Here is a 20,144-nt window from a genome sequence, read left to right on the forward strand (position 1 = left end):
ATCTTTCTTATCAAGCTTCACTTCAGCACTCGAAAAACCACGATATGGTCTGTGCATACGATCCGAGCAAGGCTCTACCTGGGTGCGAGAGTGTCTACGTAAAGCTTTTATCTTCTTACCATAGCTTACTTCACTCTTCACTCACTTCACTCCAAACATCACTCACATGCTATTTATTTACTTCGTCGGGTACGAGGTACATATGTTGATCCCTCCCCTCACAACTCGACAACCACACAAATACACATCTCTGATATATAATATATAATATAATATATAATTAATATATAATCAAAAATCCCGCAAAAATGAAGGATTGAATGAGATAATTTAATATTCACTTCAGATCAATCTTCACATATACTTCTTTTCTTTTCCTTTTTCTTTTGCTCGTAAAGCTTCCGGCAAGATCCAACCAGTACCTACCTAATCCACCCCACCAAAGCAAACTACCATAGCTGCCAGTAGTACGAAATAGCCTTCCAACCCTCTAGCCTTCCCGCCTTCCCGAGCACACGACAAATCTGCCTAGTCATATCCTTTCTCAAGAGAGCCTCACTGTGCATATTTAAACCTCAGAGCTTACCTTCCTTCTCGATCAACATATCCAGCGGAAAAATTTGGTGCTTTCAATCATCAAATAATCATGGCCGACCAGAACCTAAAGCAAAGGAACAAGGCTCCAACCATGCCGGCGCCTGTACCGGATTTTGGAGGAGGAACGAAGGAAAAGGCTTTGGAAGAAGGGGATCATCCGTCTGGTGAAGTTAGGCATGGATCGGTCGCACAAATCGGCAGACTGTTAAGTTTTGCGACTTATTTCTGGGCTTGCTGTTCTACGTAAGTTATGCTGGATGAGATCCGACTTTTACTTTGCTAAACCTACACAAGGATCCAAGCTACACAACTTATCGGCGTACCTTTGTATTGGATAAATCGAGATGTATATTATTCATGGATGGCACTTACGAAACAATCATTTGGACTTTTAATAACGACGATGACACAATGGTGGAGTCCAACAGTGGTTAGAATAAGTGGTGATGCTTCAGTAGCAGGACAATTGCGGAAAACTGCGGATGGAAGAGCAGAATGCGATTTCCCAGAAAGATTGATTATGATTGCGAATCATCAGGTATGTACAAGCTTGGAATGCGTCAAGCGCATGGTACTAAACGTTTCACAGCTCTACACAGACTGGCTCTATCTCTGGTGGGTGGCTTATACCAACCAACCTCAAACACATGGTTATATCTATATTATTGCAAAAGACTCTTTAAAATGGGTTCCGATTATTGGATGGGGAATGCAGTTCTTCAATTTTATTTTCATGTCAAGAAAGATGGAAAAAGATCGACCAGTAATGGCCCATCGATTCAAACAACTTCAAGAGAAGCGCCCGGGAGCTTCGGAACTCGATCCTATGTGGCTTCTATTGTTCCCCGAGGGTACGAATGCAAGTGATAATCGAAGAGAGGCGAGTGCAAAATGGGCGGCAAAAATAGGCGTTAAGGATATGGAGCATACTCTTCTTCCAAGAAGTACTGGTTCCTTTTTCTGTTTAAATGAACTCAGAAAGACAGTGGATTATGTATATGATTGTACAATGGCCTATGAAGGCGTTCCGTAAGTATCCATTCTTCGAAATAGCTGGTTTATTCTAATGATTTCTAGGAGAGGAAAGTTTGGTCAGGATTACTTTACTTTGACCTCTTCATATATCGAGGGGCGGCCACCAAAATCAGTAAATCTCTTTTGGCGCCGATTCAAAATTGCCGATATACCTCTGGATGATGCTGAAAAATTCGAAGTATGGTTGCGAGAGAGATGGTACGAAAAGGATGCTTTGATGGAGCAATACATGACTACTGGTCGATTTCCTGCCAACGTGACTTCAGAAAAGGGGACCGTGGAAGAATTCATTGAGACGGAAGTTAGACCAAAACATTGGTGGGAAGTTTTTAACATCTTTATTGTTTTGGCAACTACAGGATTAATCGCCAATTTACTTGCCAAGGTTTGGAATGTAGTCTTATATGGTAGCACGAGGAGATGAAGTTTGTGTGTACCTGGAATTTAGAGGTAGGAAATTTTGGTCTACATAGGATTTGAGGGTATGGCTAAAGGTATGAATGTATATGGATGGACAGCATAGCATGGATTATTAATGACTCATGGAGTGCGTGGTGTTTTTTAAGGTCGGGGTGGGTGGGATAGGCATTTTTCATATCAGATATTCTCATCTCTACTTTTATGCGAAATACCCAGATGGATGGATGGATGGATTAGTAGGTCAGGTTAGGTTAGGTTGTGAATAGAAAAGGGGGAAGGAATGGACGAATGGACGAATTATTCATAGGCTTATAAATAGTGAGAATATATTTCTTGAGATCGATTTGATGTGATGTGATCTGATGGGTATACTCGTGGAAAGATTCTCTTGGACTGTTTTGTATTGGATTTGGTAGTCTTGTACTATACTCTTGCTGATCTATCTGTGAGAGTCGAGATCTTGTGATTTGTTAGGTATGTATGTTGTGGATACTACCAAGTAGGTAGTTTCATACTTCATACTCGATACTTTGCATAGTACTATTACATCCATACCTAGGCAGTTCCGGGTTTACATGTACTTTTCTCTCTTTGTTCTCCATTTCTTTCTTACTCGGTTAATTATTTGATCGGACATCCTTAGTTATTTGGGTAGATGGGTATAAGGATAGGTAGATATAGGTGGGTATGGATAGGTATAGATGGGAATATATATCCACTAGTATTCGTTTACTAGTGTGCTATGGACTCCTATATCCCATTCACTCCAATCTATGCTCAACTACTTATTACTCAATTCTTTGCACACCCACGTACTTTCCCATCGGGTAATGATAACTGGGTGGCGGGTGGGCGGGTACCTACCTATTGAGTCTAGCGATTTGAGTTGGTGTTCATCTAGTAGGTGGGTATGTATATTATATTGTATATTATATGTAAGATGCCATTTATTGATTTTCATCCTTTTCTCGTTTTTCTCTCCGCTGGGTGATTCTTTTCTTCTGTTTGTTTGTTGTTTGTTTTTTGTTTGTTTGTTTCGTTTCGGTTTGACTACTTATTACTTGAGTTGGAAAATATGAGGGGGTGAGAGAGGAGATTATATGAGTATATTGATATACTAGTATATGTTTATATGTTTATATATATATCAGTAGAAGATCTTAAAATCTCAAAAGATTAAATAGCTAATACTAATATTAATATTAATACTGATGCTAATACTAATATTAATATACCTATTGAAGTAAAGTTTTATTTAGTTAGTGTCTGAATGTCTGTATATCTAGAAGTCTGAATTGAATAATTAGTTTTTTATTGAGTTATAGATTAGTGATAGTATAGGTAGATGATAATAGTGTAGATGATAATAGTTTAAATGATAATAGTATAGGTGATATATAAATAATAAATATTTTATTCTATTTTATCATATTCGAATTCTGATATTATATAGCTTTAAAAAGAGAGAGAAATAGAAGGGAGAAGAGAAAGGAAAGAGAAAAGAGAGAGTAAAAAGATTACTTATCTATCTCTTCCTTTTTTCGTTTTACCCAGAAACGAGAAAGAGATATATATTGTATTGAAGATAAACAGATAGATAGATAAATAGACGTATACCCACTTCAGCTGAACTCAACCGAAAAGGAAGATATCGTTCAATCTTGCTAGCGAGGCTCTCTTGGGTCTCTTAGAGATGAGAGATAGAGATTTTGTAAAAAGGTATCTCTGTGTATGTGAGATGGGATGGTTGTAGTTGATCTACTGGGCTGACTTGTTCTATTCTTATGTGTTGGGGTTTTATTTTGTTGGAGTTCTATTGGAGTTCTATTTTATTCTATTTCTCACTCTATCTCTCACTCTATCTCTCACTCTATCTCTCACTCTATCTCTCATTTCATATCTATCTCGATTTTAGGATTAAGATGTAAATTCAAATCTACATCTACATTTAGATTTATAACTATAACTATAACTATAACTATAACTATAACTATAACTATAACTATCTCTTATTTTATATCTATATCTATATTTATATCTATATTTATATCTATATTTATATCTATATTTATATCTATATTTATATCTATATTTATATCTATATTTATATCTATATTTATATCTATATCTATATCTATATCTATATTTAAATTCTATATTACTCTTATATTCATTCTAATTAATATTTAGATATAAATCTAAAGGCAAATTTTTACATTTAATTTTAATTCAAAATCGCTATGAAAAAATGAATTAAATAAGAATAAAATAAAACAAATATGAAGTGAAAATATATACATATAAATACCTCTATTTCTATCTATCTCTATCTCCATCTTCACCTTCACCTTCACCTTCACCTTCACCTTTATCTCAAAGTTCAAATTAAAGTTCAAATCAAATTAAATTAAATTATTATATATAATAGTCATCTATTTATCCACCCCTTTATCTACTTACTCACCCCTTTATCTAATTACTCACCCCTTCATATATATATATATATTGAATCAATAAAAAGTAAATAATACTCCTACTCCTACTCCTACTCCTACTCATATCTATATTATCTCATTTCATCTTACATCAAATCAAGCCAACTTATATCATCTCATATTATATCACATCATATCAAATCAAGTCAAGTCAAGTCATCTCATCTCATCTCATATTATATTATATCAAGTTAACTCATGTTATATTATTTCAAGTTATTTTATCTCAAGTTATAATCTATTATATCATATCACTTCAAGTTTTCAAGTTACTTCAAGTCATTTCAAGTCACAGTTTATTAGACTAAATATAATATAATATAATACAATACAATACAATACAATACAATACAATACAATACAATACAATACAATACAATACAATACAACGAAACGAAACAAAATACAGAAGAGAATAAAGCAAGAAAGACGAGTAAAGACAGGAAACAATGCGTTGGCCATTATAAAGGAATATAATCAATCTTTCTATGTATACCATATCTTCATCTCCCTTTTCAAAGATGAAGTATTGTATATTCAATTCGTGGGTATCTAATTTATGTATGTATGTATGACGTTGAAGAAACTCCAAGAGGAATAACGAAAAAGTTCCTGTGAGGAGAGGAGTAGATCAACATTCAATAGATCAGATCCGCATATCCCCATCACGATCAGAGTATCAAACTTGCCCAACCCTGGATTAAAATCCAATCATTATACTCAACGCCCCAGATCCCGAACTCCAAAACCAGCGGTCGAGAAAAAACACACTTATCTTCAAACAGGTAATCCTCTCGCCCTCCTCTCATCCTCCACCTTCTTAGCTTCCACTCTCGCCAAGAAAGCTTGCCTCTCTCCATATGCTCCCTTCTTCTTCCCAGCTGCATCCAATTCATCCTTGTAACCCTCTTTATCCACAAATCCAGCCCAATCCATCGCACTCTTCTCTACCGTATTGAGTTTCTTCGCCTCTTTACCCATCGCACCCACACCATTCGTCAAATTTCTCGCGACGGCCGCCTGTCCAAAATACAGATCCGTTCTTTGCGGCATGGGATTTTCCACCACAGGTTCAAAGATTGAGCGTCGAGCTTTCTTGAGACCGCGTTTGGGTTTCACGAAGAGTTCGGGTTCTTTCCCCCCCTCTCCTTCCTTCAAAGTAGATTCTTGAGATGCGAGAAAGAGTTTTGCTTCTGCGGAATCTTTGGGAACGAGTTTTTGTTCCGTGATGACTTTTCCGGCGAAATTGTAGGTGCGTTTTATCATAACCATTGAATCTGGTCCGTCGCTGAAATTGCTACGTTCTCTGGATCCCGTATGAAGTTTTGGAGATTTTCCTCCATTCTTTGGACTTGTAGATGTGTTTGTGGCTTGTGAGGAGGCTTTAGATTCGGTGGTACTGGATGTGATAGGTTTGCCGGATATCATGGTTGCCCATAAGGCGTCTACATCTACCGTTGCGGCTTTTGTATCTGCGAGGGGTTTCTTCTCGACTTTCCTATAGATACTCATCAGTAACACGATTTGCAAATGATGAATGATAAACACACTCTTGAGCCCGCATACTCCTCGTCTTAACCAGACCTCCTTCACCACCCTCATCCTCCTCTTCTCTCCCACCCTTCCTACTCTTCTTCTTCCGCCTCTTCAAGCCTTTCTCAATAATAGCTTCATCGCCCGAGTTTTCAAATCCCGCATCTTCTGCTTCCTCATCATCGCCTCTCTTTCTTTTCGTGTTCTTTTTCTTGGATTTACTCGTTACAGCTGTAGAATCCTCATCTTCAGCTTCCGACTCTGATGATTCTCCTTGTGCTGGAGCAGTATCTGGTGCGAAATCCTCATCTTCCGATGATGCGTATTCTTCATCTGATGGTATGAGTTCTGGCGGCATATTGAATTTAGTTTACGTGAGATTGTAAGTATGAATCGACGTTGACGCGGCAGGATTCGCAAGGCTGAGAATTCACATGTTGAAATCAACAACCTTGTGCTCACTCGTCTAGCATACGTGGGGTGTGCATCTATCAATAACCATCAATTATCACGTGAAAATTCAACTTCGTCTGGCTTCATTTTACTAAGATCACAGCTCGCGGAGCATATTACCACACCTAAACAAAATCGATACTCAAGAGCTTGAATCACTCACACACTCACTGCTGTGCCGCTGAAGAATATTTTCGAGAAAGTACTTCCCTCGTGCAATTACAATAATCACATTCTGTTGCAGTCTCAGATATGCAATGCATGTAAGCGCAAACAGGTTCGGAGCCCCTCACCTTACATGCCATCTTCCTGCACCCAAAACCCAAAAGAGTGCAGTGCCAACGTTGAACAGTCAGAATTCCTAGCATGGGCAGCTCCCCTTTGCCCCTATTCCAGGGTTCGATTGACGGGGTAAACGGCTCTCATTTCTACGATGTACTCACTGTGTGTACTCACTGTGCTATGCTATGTATGTATGTGCTGCTCACATTTCGTACAGGGTGGAGAGAAAGCTCCTGTGGATTAGAATTAGATTTTGCGGCATCATCTCTCTTGGGTTCGACAGATTGATAGATTGATCTCTTGATTTCCAATGAAGATCCGCAAATTGAAATCACTCTCACTATCAAACAATATATTGTAAATATCGTCATAGCGTGTATCCACTCAATATTGATTATTGACATGACAGTAAACAGGCGCACAGGATGTCAGCCATCACTTCAGGGTCTTTGACTCCCTGATGGCTTGACCAAGTGATGTGAACAAGGGGGTTTGCATCAGATATATAGAAATGATATCTGGGGTAAGCTTTTTTCAAGATTACCATCTTCGTCTCTATGGTACGATGTTGGTGCTCGTAGATTTGCTTATCATGGTCGAATGTTTATCAAACGTTGTTAGAGAAATTATCTCCTCGATGTTTATATTTCAATCATCGAATCTAGGATGGTTATTGCGGCTATATTGGATACTTGTATCATTTGGCCCTTGGGGGTTGCTAAAGAGTGGGATGAGAGTCCGTTCGCTGTGTAAAAATAAAGAATACCTTGTTGAGCTTTCCAGCTATCGGAAAGAAAACAATAGCAAGCCTGTCTGCCGATATGCGTACTATGGCTAGATAAGAAGGTATCATGTAAGTATATCCAACCAGAGACGGGATGAACCTCGAGCATTCTGTGTGAGCTTGTGAGGGGTAAAAACCGTATCGAGTGCGATCGATACTCCACCAGCTCCTAGATACGAGGCGACAACGAGGTAGTGGACGTTTTTACTAGGAATGTAAAAATTGGAAAATATTTATAATAGCTTCTGGGATTCCTGATTGGCCAATTGGACCAAAAGGATCGTCATATCATGTTGTATAGCCTGGCAGCTACATGTATAATAAGCGTGTGAGGTGTGAGGTGTGGGTGGGATTGATGCTTGTTTATTTTGATTTCCTGTCCTCTCCTCACTCCAAGAGCTTTAAGAGGTCAACTTTCGCGACATAGCACTAAATTGAGGCTATTCCGGCCTGCATAATCTCTAGACACACAAACAAGGCCAAAGTATCGACCCAATGAACTGGACCGGCCGACCGGCGGCGTTGAACTAACTAATGGTAGAAGAATAGTTCCGGTTGAAGAGGAGAGTATGGTAAATGATGACAGTGTGACATACTTTAGTTCTTGGAAAGTCCGCGTTCCAGTCTGCATTCCAGTCTGCATTGAACCCCAAGAGAGTTGAGGAGAGAAATCCAATGATCTTGATTTGTACCTGGTGTGCATGCTGAGTAACCGGGAGAGTATCTGGATTTTGGTTATGTTCCTGCAATGATTATCGTGCAGCAAGTGTAGGAGATCACAGCAATAGACAAACATGACGTGTCCTCAGCGTACATGTTCCTGCGCTCCTCAGTATGCAGGTGAATGTGAATATATGGACCAATATATTAATTTGTTGGGTCTCTTGGGTCTCTTGGGTCTCTTGTGCGGAAACATTTTTGAAGGGTTTGAAGGGTGTGAGTGAGGGTGTACTGGGTTCAATGGGATGTTGGATCATGATTGGGGAAGTACTTCATGCGACCGAGGTCTATGGAGACAATCCAAAGATTGTGCAAAATAAAAGTGCGGAATGTATGGATTCTGGAAGGAGGATCGTATCATTGCCAGCATCCGGGGTTGACCATCTTGATTGATGCCATCGTGAATTTGTTTCAGATGTTTCTTTGCTTCTTTTTTAAATTGGAATTGGAGATTCAGGTGAGTGGGCAAGATTCAAATGTGTGGAAAAGAGGAATATGTATGGGTTGTCCTTGCATATATGTCTGAAAATTGTGGATGAGAGAATGAAAGCTGGTGAGCTTTAAATGTTTGAATGAATATCAATGGATATCAATAGATATCGAAGGATATTCCTTGAAGGTAGATGGATGCGATAGATGCGATAGATGAGATAGATCTTCCTTCTATCAAGTTTTTTTTTGCGGCTCCCCAAAACCCCTATGTTCGATTTTCCATATTTTCCATCTATATTTACCACCATCTTCCCTTCTGCCATCCCTAACTGCAATCCGTGAATCTGTGAAAGAGAGTTTTCGATAATCATGATCATAACCATGCTATCGGAATAATTATTGCGACACTCATTCAGGGTGTGGTGTGTATAGTTTGGTTGGCAGTCCTTGTTTTTAAATTTCACTTGGATGGATGGGACAATGAGAGAGCAGCATAGAAATCTTTTCGATCAATCATATCGTTGGAAGAATGAAGTCATGAAGATCTTGGTTAGCACACACACACACACACTCGCTCTCTCTCTTCCGGAGAAAGTTCAAAGTCGAAAGTTCCCAGTCGAAAGTTCCCAGTGCCTAGTTTGCCTCGTACTCGTTGAACCCCGAGCTCATATTTCTCGATAAAGCAAATCAAGCATACGAGAAATCATCCACAGCATCCTCGCGTATCCTTGCTGGGAGATGCATATCCAGACATAAACAATCGATGAGGCTACCAATGATCATCAAGCATGGCTTTACCTCCGCATTCAGCACACAACGATATCGATCATTGAAAGAGAGGTTGGATGAGCGGTGAAAACGAAAGGGTACAATGTTCAATCAAATATATCAAATCCCTCCCAATCTTCACTCATATTGCAACTCTACTTCTCGATTAATAAAGTAGTGGCCTCCCCTTCGAATCTCAATCTCGCCATCGAAAATGCACCTAGACAGGTAATGTATCTCTGTACGAAGTAAAACAGGGGTTGAGGTGTATCTTATTTCGACCAAGGCTGGTCCGTGACATGCTGGCAGCGTCAATGCATTAGAGACATTCTATGCATCTCAATCATTTCAGTTAAAGCGAGCATAAGTGTGATCGGCCTGTCGGTGTCGATTATGAAATCTTCATTTATTTGGAAGCACCGGTATGTACCTCCATTAACTCGAATATTTGAACAACCGCTATTCGCGGTCTCCTAATTCATTCAAATTCGAGATATAAGATCCATGTTGCTGTCTATGTGTGTATGTGTATGCGTGTGTGTATGTCTATCTCTATCTCTATCTCTGTGTGTGTGAAAGAGATTGACAACAACAGACGGGATAAGTCCAAGTGAACATCTGAAATACATGTGACACTCTTATGATGCTTGGTTCATCGCAACTCAAAGCTCCACAACAGTACGCAAGAATGAGAAGGTTATATCATCACTCACTAGCACGAGATGCAGGACAAAAGGTGTGAATATAGTTTGAAGTAGTGTAAGCCACGACTGGGAAGTTCACATAGATGAGACCCATAAGATCGGTGGAGGGGAAAGGTGCCTGCCTGTAGGATGTTCATTCGATGCCTTTACACGCGTTGAGAGATGTATGGTGATGATGTTGCAGCGTTTCAGAAGCAAACGTCCTTCCAAGCTTTCAGAGATGCCACTCCATGCAACATATTCAAGCATTGAAAGTCAAAAAAATAATTATGCTTGGTGGATCTGCGACCGTTGACCACTCATGAATCTTCGCCCAACTCCTGAGTCTTGAGTCTCTCCATCTCCAGACTTCGGTAAAAATTGGACGCCACCAGACTGGCTGAATCTGCATCTCACTTCTTATGGCATAAGTTAGGTATGCGTGATAGATACCTTGTGCTGACCAAGAAAGAGTGTGAACCCAAGATTTCACAAGATGAGAATATTTCATCTGAGAGGCGGCAAGTTCATCCGTGTTCCCTCAACAGTCTTGAATGTTAACGATCACTACAGCTAGACATGTAGTCGAGGGGTCTTGACGATATCCAAAGCGATTGGTGTACAATATCGATATGTTCAACTTTTGGTTTGATTTGATTTGGATGACTGGGATTAATAAAAAAGAGGCTCGTGAAAAGGCGGAAACGTGGGGTGAGAAGAGTATATTCCTTCTTCCAAAAAGCTCTGGCACCAACAGATGTCATAATGTAAACGCTCAAAAATTATAAAACGTCTAATGGAACCGCCGTTTGGCTCGAACACAATCCTTTCAGGCATATCTCATCATGATGAGCTTGGCAGAGAAACAGATCAATGATCGAAGGCGTCTACTCTGCACAAAGAACACGATAGAACCGAAGATTACCTTTGCAATTTACAAGGGAGGGAGCGAGACACTCTAAAAATAAATGAATTTGAATCCATATGCTTAGAAGTTCCACTTTCCTGGGCGAAACAGAACCATCTTAGATGTGAATCTGGTGAAATGATATGGAGAAAGGGAATTAAAAGTTAATTCCCACACTCTGTGTCTGTCTGTCTGTCTGTCTGTACTCTGGACATTAGAGGAGCTCATTTTACCGTCGTACGAGACGCTTCCTGTGTAAATGGTAGGATGAGCATGAGCTAGAGCTATTCGTGTGAGTGCAAGTGCAAGTGCAAGTGTTAATATAAATTGATGTTGGTGATCGCTGATCGTGTACCTGTTGTGGTTGTGGTGAGTGATATGTACCGAAGTACTGTAAAGAAGATATTGGGAATTAATCTAGCCATGATGATATTGCCCGTATCTTCCTTGCGTTTGAATGAGCATGATGCGTGCGTAGAAATGTTCTGCTCATTCTTCAATATCTATATAATGAATTCCTCTCGTCAACGCCAGAACCCCCTTTGGACTTGTGAATTTCCATCTCGTCGCTATGCCAAGCTCCCAAGAAGACTACCCACGGTAGTATCGAATCTCAAGATATTGAATGCTCACCCACTGGTACGATGACGGTAAAGACTATTGGAGATTGGAGTAGTAATGATACCTAGCAATCCCCACGTGATCACCCATTCATCATCCTTCTCTGGGAGATCGTAAAGCTTGTTCCCGATGAGTTGATACTCGTAGTCTGCCATCCATAGAGGTCTCACCGGGGATGCACTTTAGTAACCAACATCTTCTTCTATATTTAACCAGCATTTATTTGACTTTGTGATGAGATTGCCTCTTAGGAGCCCTTCTGCCCTTCTACCTGCTCACGGGGTGAGCACCTGGTAGGTAGATAGATGAAGGCAACGGGCATACGAGGAAAGATAGGCTCAATAGCAAGAGAACATAACATGAACATGGAATTTGAATTCAAATTTACCCCTGGATATCATTGGATTTCAAAATTGGTTGCTGCAATTACGCTAAGGCCGAAAGAGGGAGTAGCGCCAGGTATCTAGACGATTAATCATCTAATTGGTTATCAAAGTGGCGATAGGGTGCATTAATTTATGAAAAAGGTTCGCGTCTAAGCCATGAAGGGTTATATTTTCTCCAATGTTCCTTCCGTTCAAATTGATTAAAGGTCCTCATCCTTGTGGTCTAGCCGAAAGGAGAAATCACAAGTGGAGTCACGGTGAATAATAATCAGTGGTAAGTTGTAAATAATGTAAATGTGAAGGTAAATGTACTAACTACCACCAGTCTACCACCCAAATCCCCATCCTACTCACTCACTGTCGCTGTTTTTGGGGCCCATCACAAATCCCCCTCCCATTTTCTTCCCATCCCATCAACCTCACAAACTTCAATCATTTCTCATTCGAAAGTCACCATTTACAGCATTCTCCTTGGTCTTTTCTATCTTTTTATTTGTCGTCTTTCGTTTCTATTTATTTTCTTTGAATTTTGCACCCTCAATCGCCCGGTGAAACGAAAAGCATTCTTCTATTCATTCCTGGACATTTCCCGCAGCTCCAGCAACCAACGCCGAACCAATTCAAACTCAAGAACGGAGAGGAATCTTGTTTCGGCCCAGATAATAGGATATACTTGTTGAGGTTGGCAGATGATTCTCTTTTAAACTCAATCATCATATCATTCACCAGCTTATCATACAATGCTACAATAGAATTATTAAAAAAAACAGGCGTCAACGAGAATTCACGGTAAAAGTGTTTTCTGCCTAGGACGCGAGAGAGAGAAGATCGATTCCACTTCCACCAAATATCTGGCCGCCGGCGACCTCCCTACCTCCTTCTTCGATTCAGAAATCAGAAACCCTTTCGTCACCTCCATAAAATCTAAGAAAACGTCAACCGTTCATTCGACTTGACTTTTCATCCTTTAAACAAACAACTCTCATAATAATTGTTCATTTGTCTAGCAACTACATCAAGACTTCTACTTTTCATTCAAGGTTCGTTGACGCCAATTCACTCAATCTCCCTTCAATAACGCGCGTGTAACCTTCAAACTAAAGCTTTGTACCTCCGCTTCCATATCGAACGGGAAATTATTTTGGTTTGCTAACCTTCTATCCATCATAGTCCCTTCCCAACTCTACTCACTTGAAAGTTATATTGAGTACGATTCTTTTTTTGTAGATGGCATCATAGCTGTTTGCTTCACAATAACCTCGAAATCAGCCAAGTCACAGCATGGCAGCTCTTGTTCAGACTCTACCACAACAGACAACTACGGTCACTATGCTTCAAACTCGACCATCCTCTGCCTCTGGCACTTTACAACCTTCGCAAAATCAAGCTGCATATCATCAATATCCCGTTAACCCCCAACAACGAAACAACTTTCATGGCTTGAACAACAACAATATGGCGATATCAAATTACCGCGGTCATAGTTCGATGGCCCCAATCGCACCATATGCATTCACTAGTTCACCCGGTCTGTCGATAGGAGGTCAACAAACACCAAATGGGTCTCAATCAAGGCCAGAACAACAGAGAACAGCATCAGCCCCCATAGTCCCTACCTTGCAAGGGGGCTCGACGAATGCTCCAAATCGCTCACGATACCCTGCTGCTCTATCTGTATCAACCACATCTTCATCCTCATCATCAGAACTTTCTCAACGGTCAGGAACAAGAGACGATTCGGCCATCACCTCCACAGCTCGAATTGCCACAAGAACTCCCCGCCCACATTCCACCATCATCACGTCGTACAATCAAAGTTTAGCGCCTCCTATGGCGTCCCCAGCAAAACCCGCCCCTGATCGCTATCGCCGCCCTGCAATTCGCCGTGCCGATTCATCGAACAGTAGTCAGGCCGGCGTTTCTAGCTCTTCAGTCTCAACGATGCCAAATGTCATGCAATTTTATGGTGCCAGTACACAAGCTGTCAACAGTCCAGCATTCAACTTGCAGATGCCACAACAAAACCAACCAAGTGCAACTGCTGATGATATGCAGTTGAATCAGCGTACTACCTCAGAACAGGCAAAGAGATATCGACGTCGAAGCATACACACAATCGACGCTCACGATAACATCAACGCTAGTCCCAGCCCTGGAATTTTACAGCAGGGGTCAAGGCCAGTTAACAGCGCTAGTGGTCGTATTGATCAGCCGCCTGAGCAACACGGGCAACACCCCTTGCGAAGTTCACCAGTTGTTACGGTACGCCCAGCAACTTCTCACGGACGGAATGATAGTACCGATAGTATGAAGTCCACTCGTAGCGGTCACTCACACCCGAACTCGGTAAGTCTTCAAGTTGTTTTTTGTATCAAGTCCTCACTCCCCCCACTCATGGTTCACGGGACTTTATCGTGCATACGGCGTCACCGCAATTTAACCCACACCAATCATATCAATGTAGCACTAAAATCGGCAGCACACTAACTTATTTCAGTCGGACAAGCGAGAAGCAACAAGTGTATCAATGGCAACTGGAAGCCCCGCTCATTCTTCGACTTCTTCCGTCGCAAATTCGAATGCCTTCAACGGTAAAGATCAAGCAATTTCCAAGAATGATCAGCCACGACTTGTGAACATTCCAGTTCGTGCATCCTCGACCGATGCCGCGAAAAGACTTTCCAGCCCATCTCCTTTATCGAAGCCGGCGACGATGGGTGCCGATTCGTCGGCGTCTAAGTCCAAGGACTCGTTTGCCTCAGCTGTCAATGCAGCATTACAACCCGCCCAATCCAAATCTACACATGCACAGCCTGCAACGAGTCCAAATGCTATCAGCCCTGCTGCACAGCAATTGGCTGCATTAAACGATAAGGAGGGAAAGAAGAGTAAGACGTCGAGATTGAGGAGGGCATTCTCTTTTGGCTCTGCTGCTGAGTTAAGAAAGGCATCTGCCGAAAACCATCTCGTGAGCAGGAGTGGCAATGATGCTTTGGATCGTTCCAAGTTACGAAGGGAAAAATATCAACATGAGCAAGAAGCAGAGCAAGATAAGATTGCTCAGCAACAAGAAGCTGCTGGTATCGGATCGAATATTTACTCCGGGCAAGGCAATTTCTTCACTGGTTCGACCGATAACTTATCCATTTCATCGACTGCTTCTTCGGCCTCTGTCATGATTCGAAAGATGGGTAAGGGAATGAAGAAGTCAACAAGATCTCTCGTTGGCCTCTTTAGACCAAAATCTGTCATTGGTGTACCTGCAGCTGATGCAGCTGTGCCTGAAGCTAGTCAAGCACAGGTCTCGATGGTCAATGTTGAGGCAGAAAGAGAGAAGGTCAATGTGAACGCCAATGTGGCCGATGCTGCTTCTGGTGGAACAGGATTTCCTAGACTAGAAAGGAACTCTCTCGATGCTGCAGCTATCAGTTCAGCGTCCACAGACCGTCTTGGCAGTGCTAATACTGAGAACTCTGCAAATAGAAGAAGTATTGTTGGTGGTGAGAAAGAGCGGGCTGAAGTATTGGCCGCTGTCAAGAAGGGAATCCTCAAACGTAGGTTGCTAATCACCAAACACATGAATGATTTACTAATGGTGTGGATATTAGGCTCTGGTACCGGTTCTGGCAATTCGTCACCGGTAATCCTTCCAGTAGATGGCAAAGCAGCAAACTTCAACTTACCACAAATCCCCAATGTCAACAATGATTCACCGAATTCGTCTGCCCCCAGTACACCAAATGATGACCAGGTGCATAAACAAGCGGTCACTTTGGGAGGAGAGGATTATTTCATGTCTGCGCTCAAATTCAGGGGAGGAGATTCAAAGAGTGTTCCTGGAACACCTTCAGGTACCATCAAAAGAAACGCTACTTTCAGTCCTCGGATACAATTTCACGATACTTGGCCAAGCCAAGAGTACGACCGCAGGGGTGAAATTGCAACCTGCAATCGACTCACTCCAATGCTCGCCCAACAAATTAAGGAAGAGCTTAATACTTTCAAAATGGTACGCCGTTTATCATTTAAGCTTTTGAACATACACTAATCAGAAGCAGGAAATGGAGGTTCATGAGAATTCTAAGATCTATACACACTTCTTCTAATGAAACCACGATTATTCTATTTGTTTAAAACAAGTTACGAGACTTACAAAGCTCTTCTGCTACTGCAGGCAACTGTGTAGTTACGCATACACTCAAGACTTTTAGGGCGTTAAAACGGTCTTTCGCATTATTGGTGTACAGGAGTTTATTCACATCTGAGCGATTTGATCGAAAACAATATTATTTCATAGACTGGTGTTGGTCATCTCTTTTCGAGCATAAATGTTGAAGAAGATGAGGAGGATATATTAGGGGTACTAAGGGGGGCGACGGTAGAAGTTTGGGAAATGAAAGATGTTGTGCTGTGAAGCTTTCCGAAGATGTGAAGGAAAGAGAAGAGTATCAATTGTCCAATAGGCTGGTAATTTGTTTCTCCTAGCTATCAAAGGATGATAGTACAAACTCGTACTCCAAAAGTTTCGATCTCGGTTGGTTTCTGTGGGTTTGTTTGATCTCTAGGGTTTTGAGATCTGCACTTCGGGCAATGTCATGGTCTAATTTTCATTTTCTTCATTGGTCGGTCAGGGTCTATTTTATATTCGTCGTCACCTCATCGTCGTACTTCAGCGTCTGTTATTATGTTTGAGAAAGGGGGAAAGATAGGAGAGAAATGGGGAAGGCATATTCTACGTAATCAAATGATACAATACAAGCAATCGTTGCCAGTTCAAAAAGTCTAGAACGAATCTATGGGTGAGCATGAGTGTGAAGTAGAAAAATTCGAGTGAAGATTGTGGTAGATGCATGAATCGTATGAAGTCTGAAACCAAGTTTTGTGTTCTAAATATCATCGTAGGGATTCTAGATTTCTCGATGAATCTAAAATTCCAAAATGAACCTTGGAAATTCTAGATCTTGAATGCACACGTCAACATAAAAGCTTGGATACAATCCTGATCCTAGAAGAGTCTGCATCGATTGGATCTAACAGAAACTTGGTCCATCCGGCAGTTAAAGAGTTTTCCCTTGACACTTCAAGCTTGGATGTGGGTTCATCCCATGATATTCAGATGTGTAGTTTCAGGGGGGTGGCTTCAATGGAGACAAAAGATGTAGCCTTGCATTATCGTCTGCAGCCTTGTGTTTATAACGTTCTATATTTGCCCCGCTAAAACTTTTTTGCTTAAACAATTATCAAGTCAACCTTCTCTGACAAGTTTTATGCATTGATCACTGCATTCTTGATTGATCAGATATAAATAGTGGCTACTATTATAAATCGCATTAATTCGAGGCTGAGGGCTGGAACCCGCCATTTCTCACCCTTTCAAATTCGAGGAATCATGGCTACTTCAAACGATTTGCCAGTCGTTGAGACTGCACTTCCAGATGCCATTGTATCCGAGAAGGTTGCAAATAGCTCCAGCACTGTAGCTAAGAAACTTCATGGTCGTGCCTTTTATGAAAGTATCGGTAGTCCTAAATTCATACTCGCGCCAATGGTCGATCAATCTGAATTTGTAAGTTCGCAAAGCACCCGACATACCTCTCTTCTTCGTCTTAGCATATTGACTCTGAATCTTTCCAGGCCTGGCGCATGCTCTCCCGCTCCTTTATGTCCCCCGAAACCAACAAATCTCTTCTGGCATACTCACCTATGTTTCATGCGCGCATGTTCTCCGAAACACCAAAGTTCCGCGATGCACACTTTCAGCCGATGAAAAGCTCGCTGGCTTCACAGCTGGGTTCATCTTCGACCACTCCCAAGGAGGAACTATTTCTCGATGGGAACCCGGCTTTCGATCGACCCCTCTTTGTACAATTCTGCGCGAATGACGAGAAGGAGTTACTTGAGGGAGCGAAGTATGTAGCGCCGTTTTGTGATGCCGTGGATTTGAATTTAGGATGTCCGCAGGGAATTGCGAGAAGAGGAAAATATGGCGCCTTCTTGCAGGAGGATCAGGGATTGATTTTTAGGTTGATCAATACACTGCATAAGGAATTGGATGTGCCTGTTACGGCGAAGATTAGGATATTGGATACGAGGGAAAAGACGCTGGATTATGCAAAGATGGTGATTAGTGCTGGAGCGAGTATTTTGACAGTACATGGAAGAACGAGAGAGATGAAGGGTCACAAAACTGGGCTGGCGGATTGGGAGATGTTGAGGTTTTTGAGGGAGAGTTTACCGAAGGAGGTGGTTCTTTTTGTGAATGGAAACATTCTGGCTAGGGAAGATATTGATGAGTGTTTGAAAGCGACAGGTGCGGATGGTGTAATGAGTGCGGAGGGAAATTTGTATGATCCAACGATTTTTTCGGATGCGCCAGCTCCAGGAGAGGAAGGAAGAGAGTATTGGAGGAGTTTGGATGGAAAGATAGGGGGTTGGAGAATGGATGCTGTGTTGAGGAGATATTTGGACATTATTTATAAATATGTTTTGCAAGTATCGCCACCGGAGAGAAAACCACTGTTTATATCTTCGGATCCACCGGAAGAAATGAAGGAAGAAGTAGAGGAAGAAGAGGAAGAGGGTCCACCGAGAAAGAAGCAAAAGAGTGAAAAGAAGGAAAGGACTACAAGCCCTAGTCTGGTGGCCATGCAACCACATTGTTTTAAACTTCTCAGACCATTGGTTTCAAAACATCACGGGATCAGAGATGCATTGGCGAAAAGCAGAGCGGGCGATATAAAAGCTTTTGAAAATGTTCTTCAGATGACGGAGAAGGTTGTTAAAGAGGGGATTTTAGAGTATGAGAGAACTAATGGGGAAAGTTATAGAGAGGAGGTTGAGAGAGCGGAAAAGGAAAGAGAGGAGAAAATGAAAGGGGGTGGGAAGGGGGCTAATGGGAGAGGAGGAACAAATGGGGATGGAGAAGGGAATGGGGAAGTGCAGTTTGAAGAAAGTAGTTTGGAAACGGTTAGGAGATGTAAGAGGCCGTGGTGGGTGGTACAGCCTTATGTGAGACCATTGCCTATGGAAGCGTTGGCGAAGGGGAGTTTGACGTTGAGTAGAAAGGAGAGGGGTGGGAAGGAAAATGGAAAGGGAGAGAGGGAGAAGGTAGAGGATAAGGGAGTTAATGGAGTTGGGTCTGAGGAGAAAGGAAAGGTCGAAGTCCAGGTTGTGGGTGAGGGGGAGGGGGAGAAGAAAGAGGAAATGGAAACAGTGGAGGTTCCAAAAGATGGGTTGGTTTGTGGATGAAATCCAATGATAAATTAGACGGATGGATGGGTGTGGCATTGCAAGGCAGGCGCATATAGACATAGCATAGCACATAGCATGATTACTTGAATATTCAGCTACACTTATTAGAGGTCAATAGTAGGTAGATGGAAGATCAATAAATAGAATGGTAGATATGGATAATGAGAGGAGAGAAGAGGAGAGAATAGATCAAGTGCTGATCTGATCTGATCTTCTCCTTTACTTTAAATATATTATATGTATGTTTTGAATGAATGAATGGATCAGTGTGTTGTGTTGGGAGAAATGTATTGGGATTGATAGATGAAAGATAATAAATAATAGATGATAGATGAAAGATAATAAATAATAGATGAAAGATGACACAAGATAAAGATACACTCCCTCTATTTTTTATATCCCCCCCTCCTCTTCTCCCATATTGATCATACGTAAACTTTAATAACTTTTAAGCTTGGAGTAAATGCTTATTATTGATATTGGTATTGGTATTGGTATTGGTATTGGTATTGGTATTGGTATTGGTATTGGTATTGGTATTGAGTGTTATGGTGTTTAGTGTGTGCTAGAATGCTAGAATGCTAGAATGCTAGAATGTCATCTTGGTCAAGAAGTAAGTGAGGAGTAGAGAAGTAAGGGATAGAGGGACAGAGGGATAGAGGGATAGAGGGATAGAGGGATAGAGGGATAGAGGGATAGAGGGATAGAGGGATAGAGGGTACTGATACTTCTCTAGATAGATATTTGATATTTGATGTGGTTATTGTTGATGTTGAT

General features: G+C 41.3%; 4 protein-coding genes across 4 annotated transcripts; 3 read left to right on the top strand and 1 right to left on the bottom strand.

Annotated features, from left to right (window-relative positions):
* Nucleotides 1–646: 646 nt before the first annotated feature.
* Nucleotides 647–2,056, top strand: Bfra_005435 (putative 1-acyl-sn-glycerol-3-phosphate acyltransferase 2 protein; the record flags this gene model as incomplete). The annotated part of the gene is made up of 4 exons (XM_037335819.1): nucleotides 647–840; nucleotides 892–1,135; nucleotides 1,187–1,626; nucleotides 1,675–2,056. 4 exons carry the CDS (start codon nucleotides 647–649, stop codon nucleotides 2,054–2,056), a joined length of 1,260 nt encoding a protein of 419 aa, XP_037192914.1.
* A 3,268-nt stretch (nucleotides 2,057–5,324) lies between these two features.
* Nucleotides 5,325–6,438, bottom strand: Bfra_005436 (putative swr1-complex protein 5 protein; the record flags this gene model as incomplete). The annotated part of the gene is made up of 2 exons (XM_037335820.1): nucleotides 5,325–6,045; nucleotides 6,098–6,438. 2 exons carry the CDS (start codon nucleotides 6,436–6,438, stop codon nucleotides 5,325–5,327), a joined length of 1,062 nt encoding a protein of 353 aa, XP_037192915.1.
* A 6,959-nt stretch (nucleotides 6,439–13,397) lies between these two features.
* On the top strand, nucleotides 13,398–16,222 carry Bfra_005437 (putative protein bni4 protein; the record flags this gene model as incomplete). Its single annotated transcript, XM_037335821.1, has 4 exons — nucleotides 13,398–14,462; nucleotides 14,614–15,670; nucleotides 15,725–16,125; nucleotides 16,175–16,222. 4 exons carry the CDS (start codon nucleotides 13,398–13,400, stop codon nucleotides 16,220–16,222), a joined length of 2,571 nt encoding a protein of 856 aa, XP_037192916.1.
* Nucleotides 16,223–17,505: 1,283 nt separating this feature from the next.
* Nucleotides 17,506–19,364, top strand: Bfra_005438 (putative trna-dihydrouridine synthase c protein; the record flags this gene model as incomplete). Its single annotated transcript, XM_037335822.1, has 2 exons — nucleotides 17,506–17,682; nucleotides 17,751–19,364. 2 exons carry the CDS (start codon nucleotides 17,506–17,508, stop codon nucleotides 19,362–19,364), a joined length of 1,791 nt encoding a protein of 596 aa, XP_037192917.1.
* Between the last annotated feature and the right edge of the window lie 780 nt (nucleotides 19,365–20,144).

This window comes from Botrytis fragariae (assembly GCF_013461495.1).
Source record: "Botrytis fragariae strain BVB16 chromosome Unknown tig00000054, whole genome shotgun sequence".
Lineage (NCBI taxonomy): Eukaryota > Fungi > Ascomycota > Leotiomycetes > Helotiales > Sclerotiniaceae > Botrytis > Botrytis fragariae.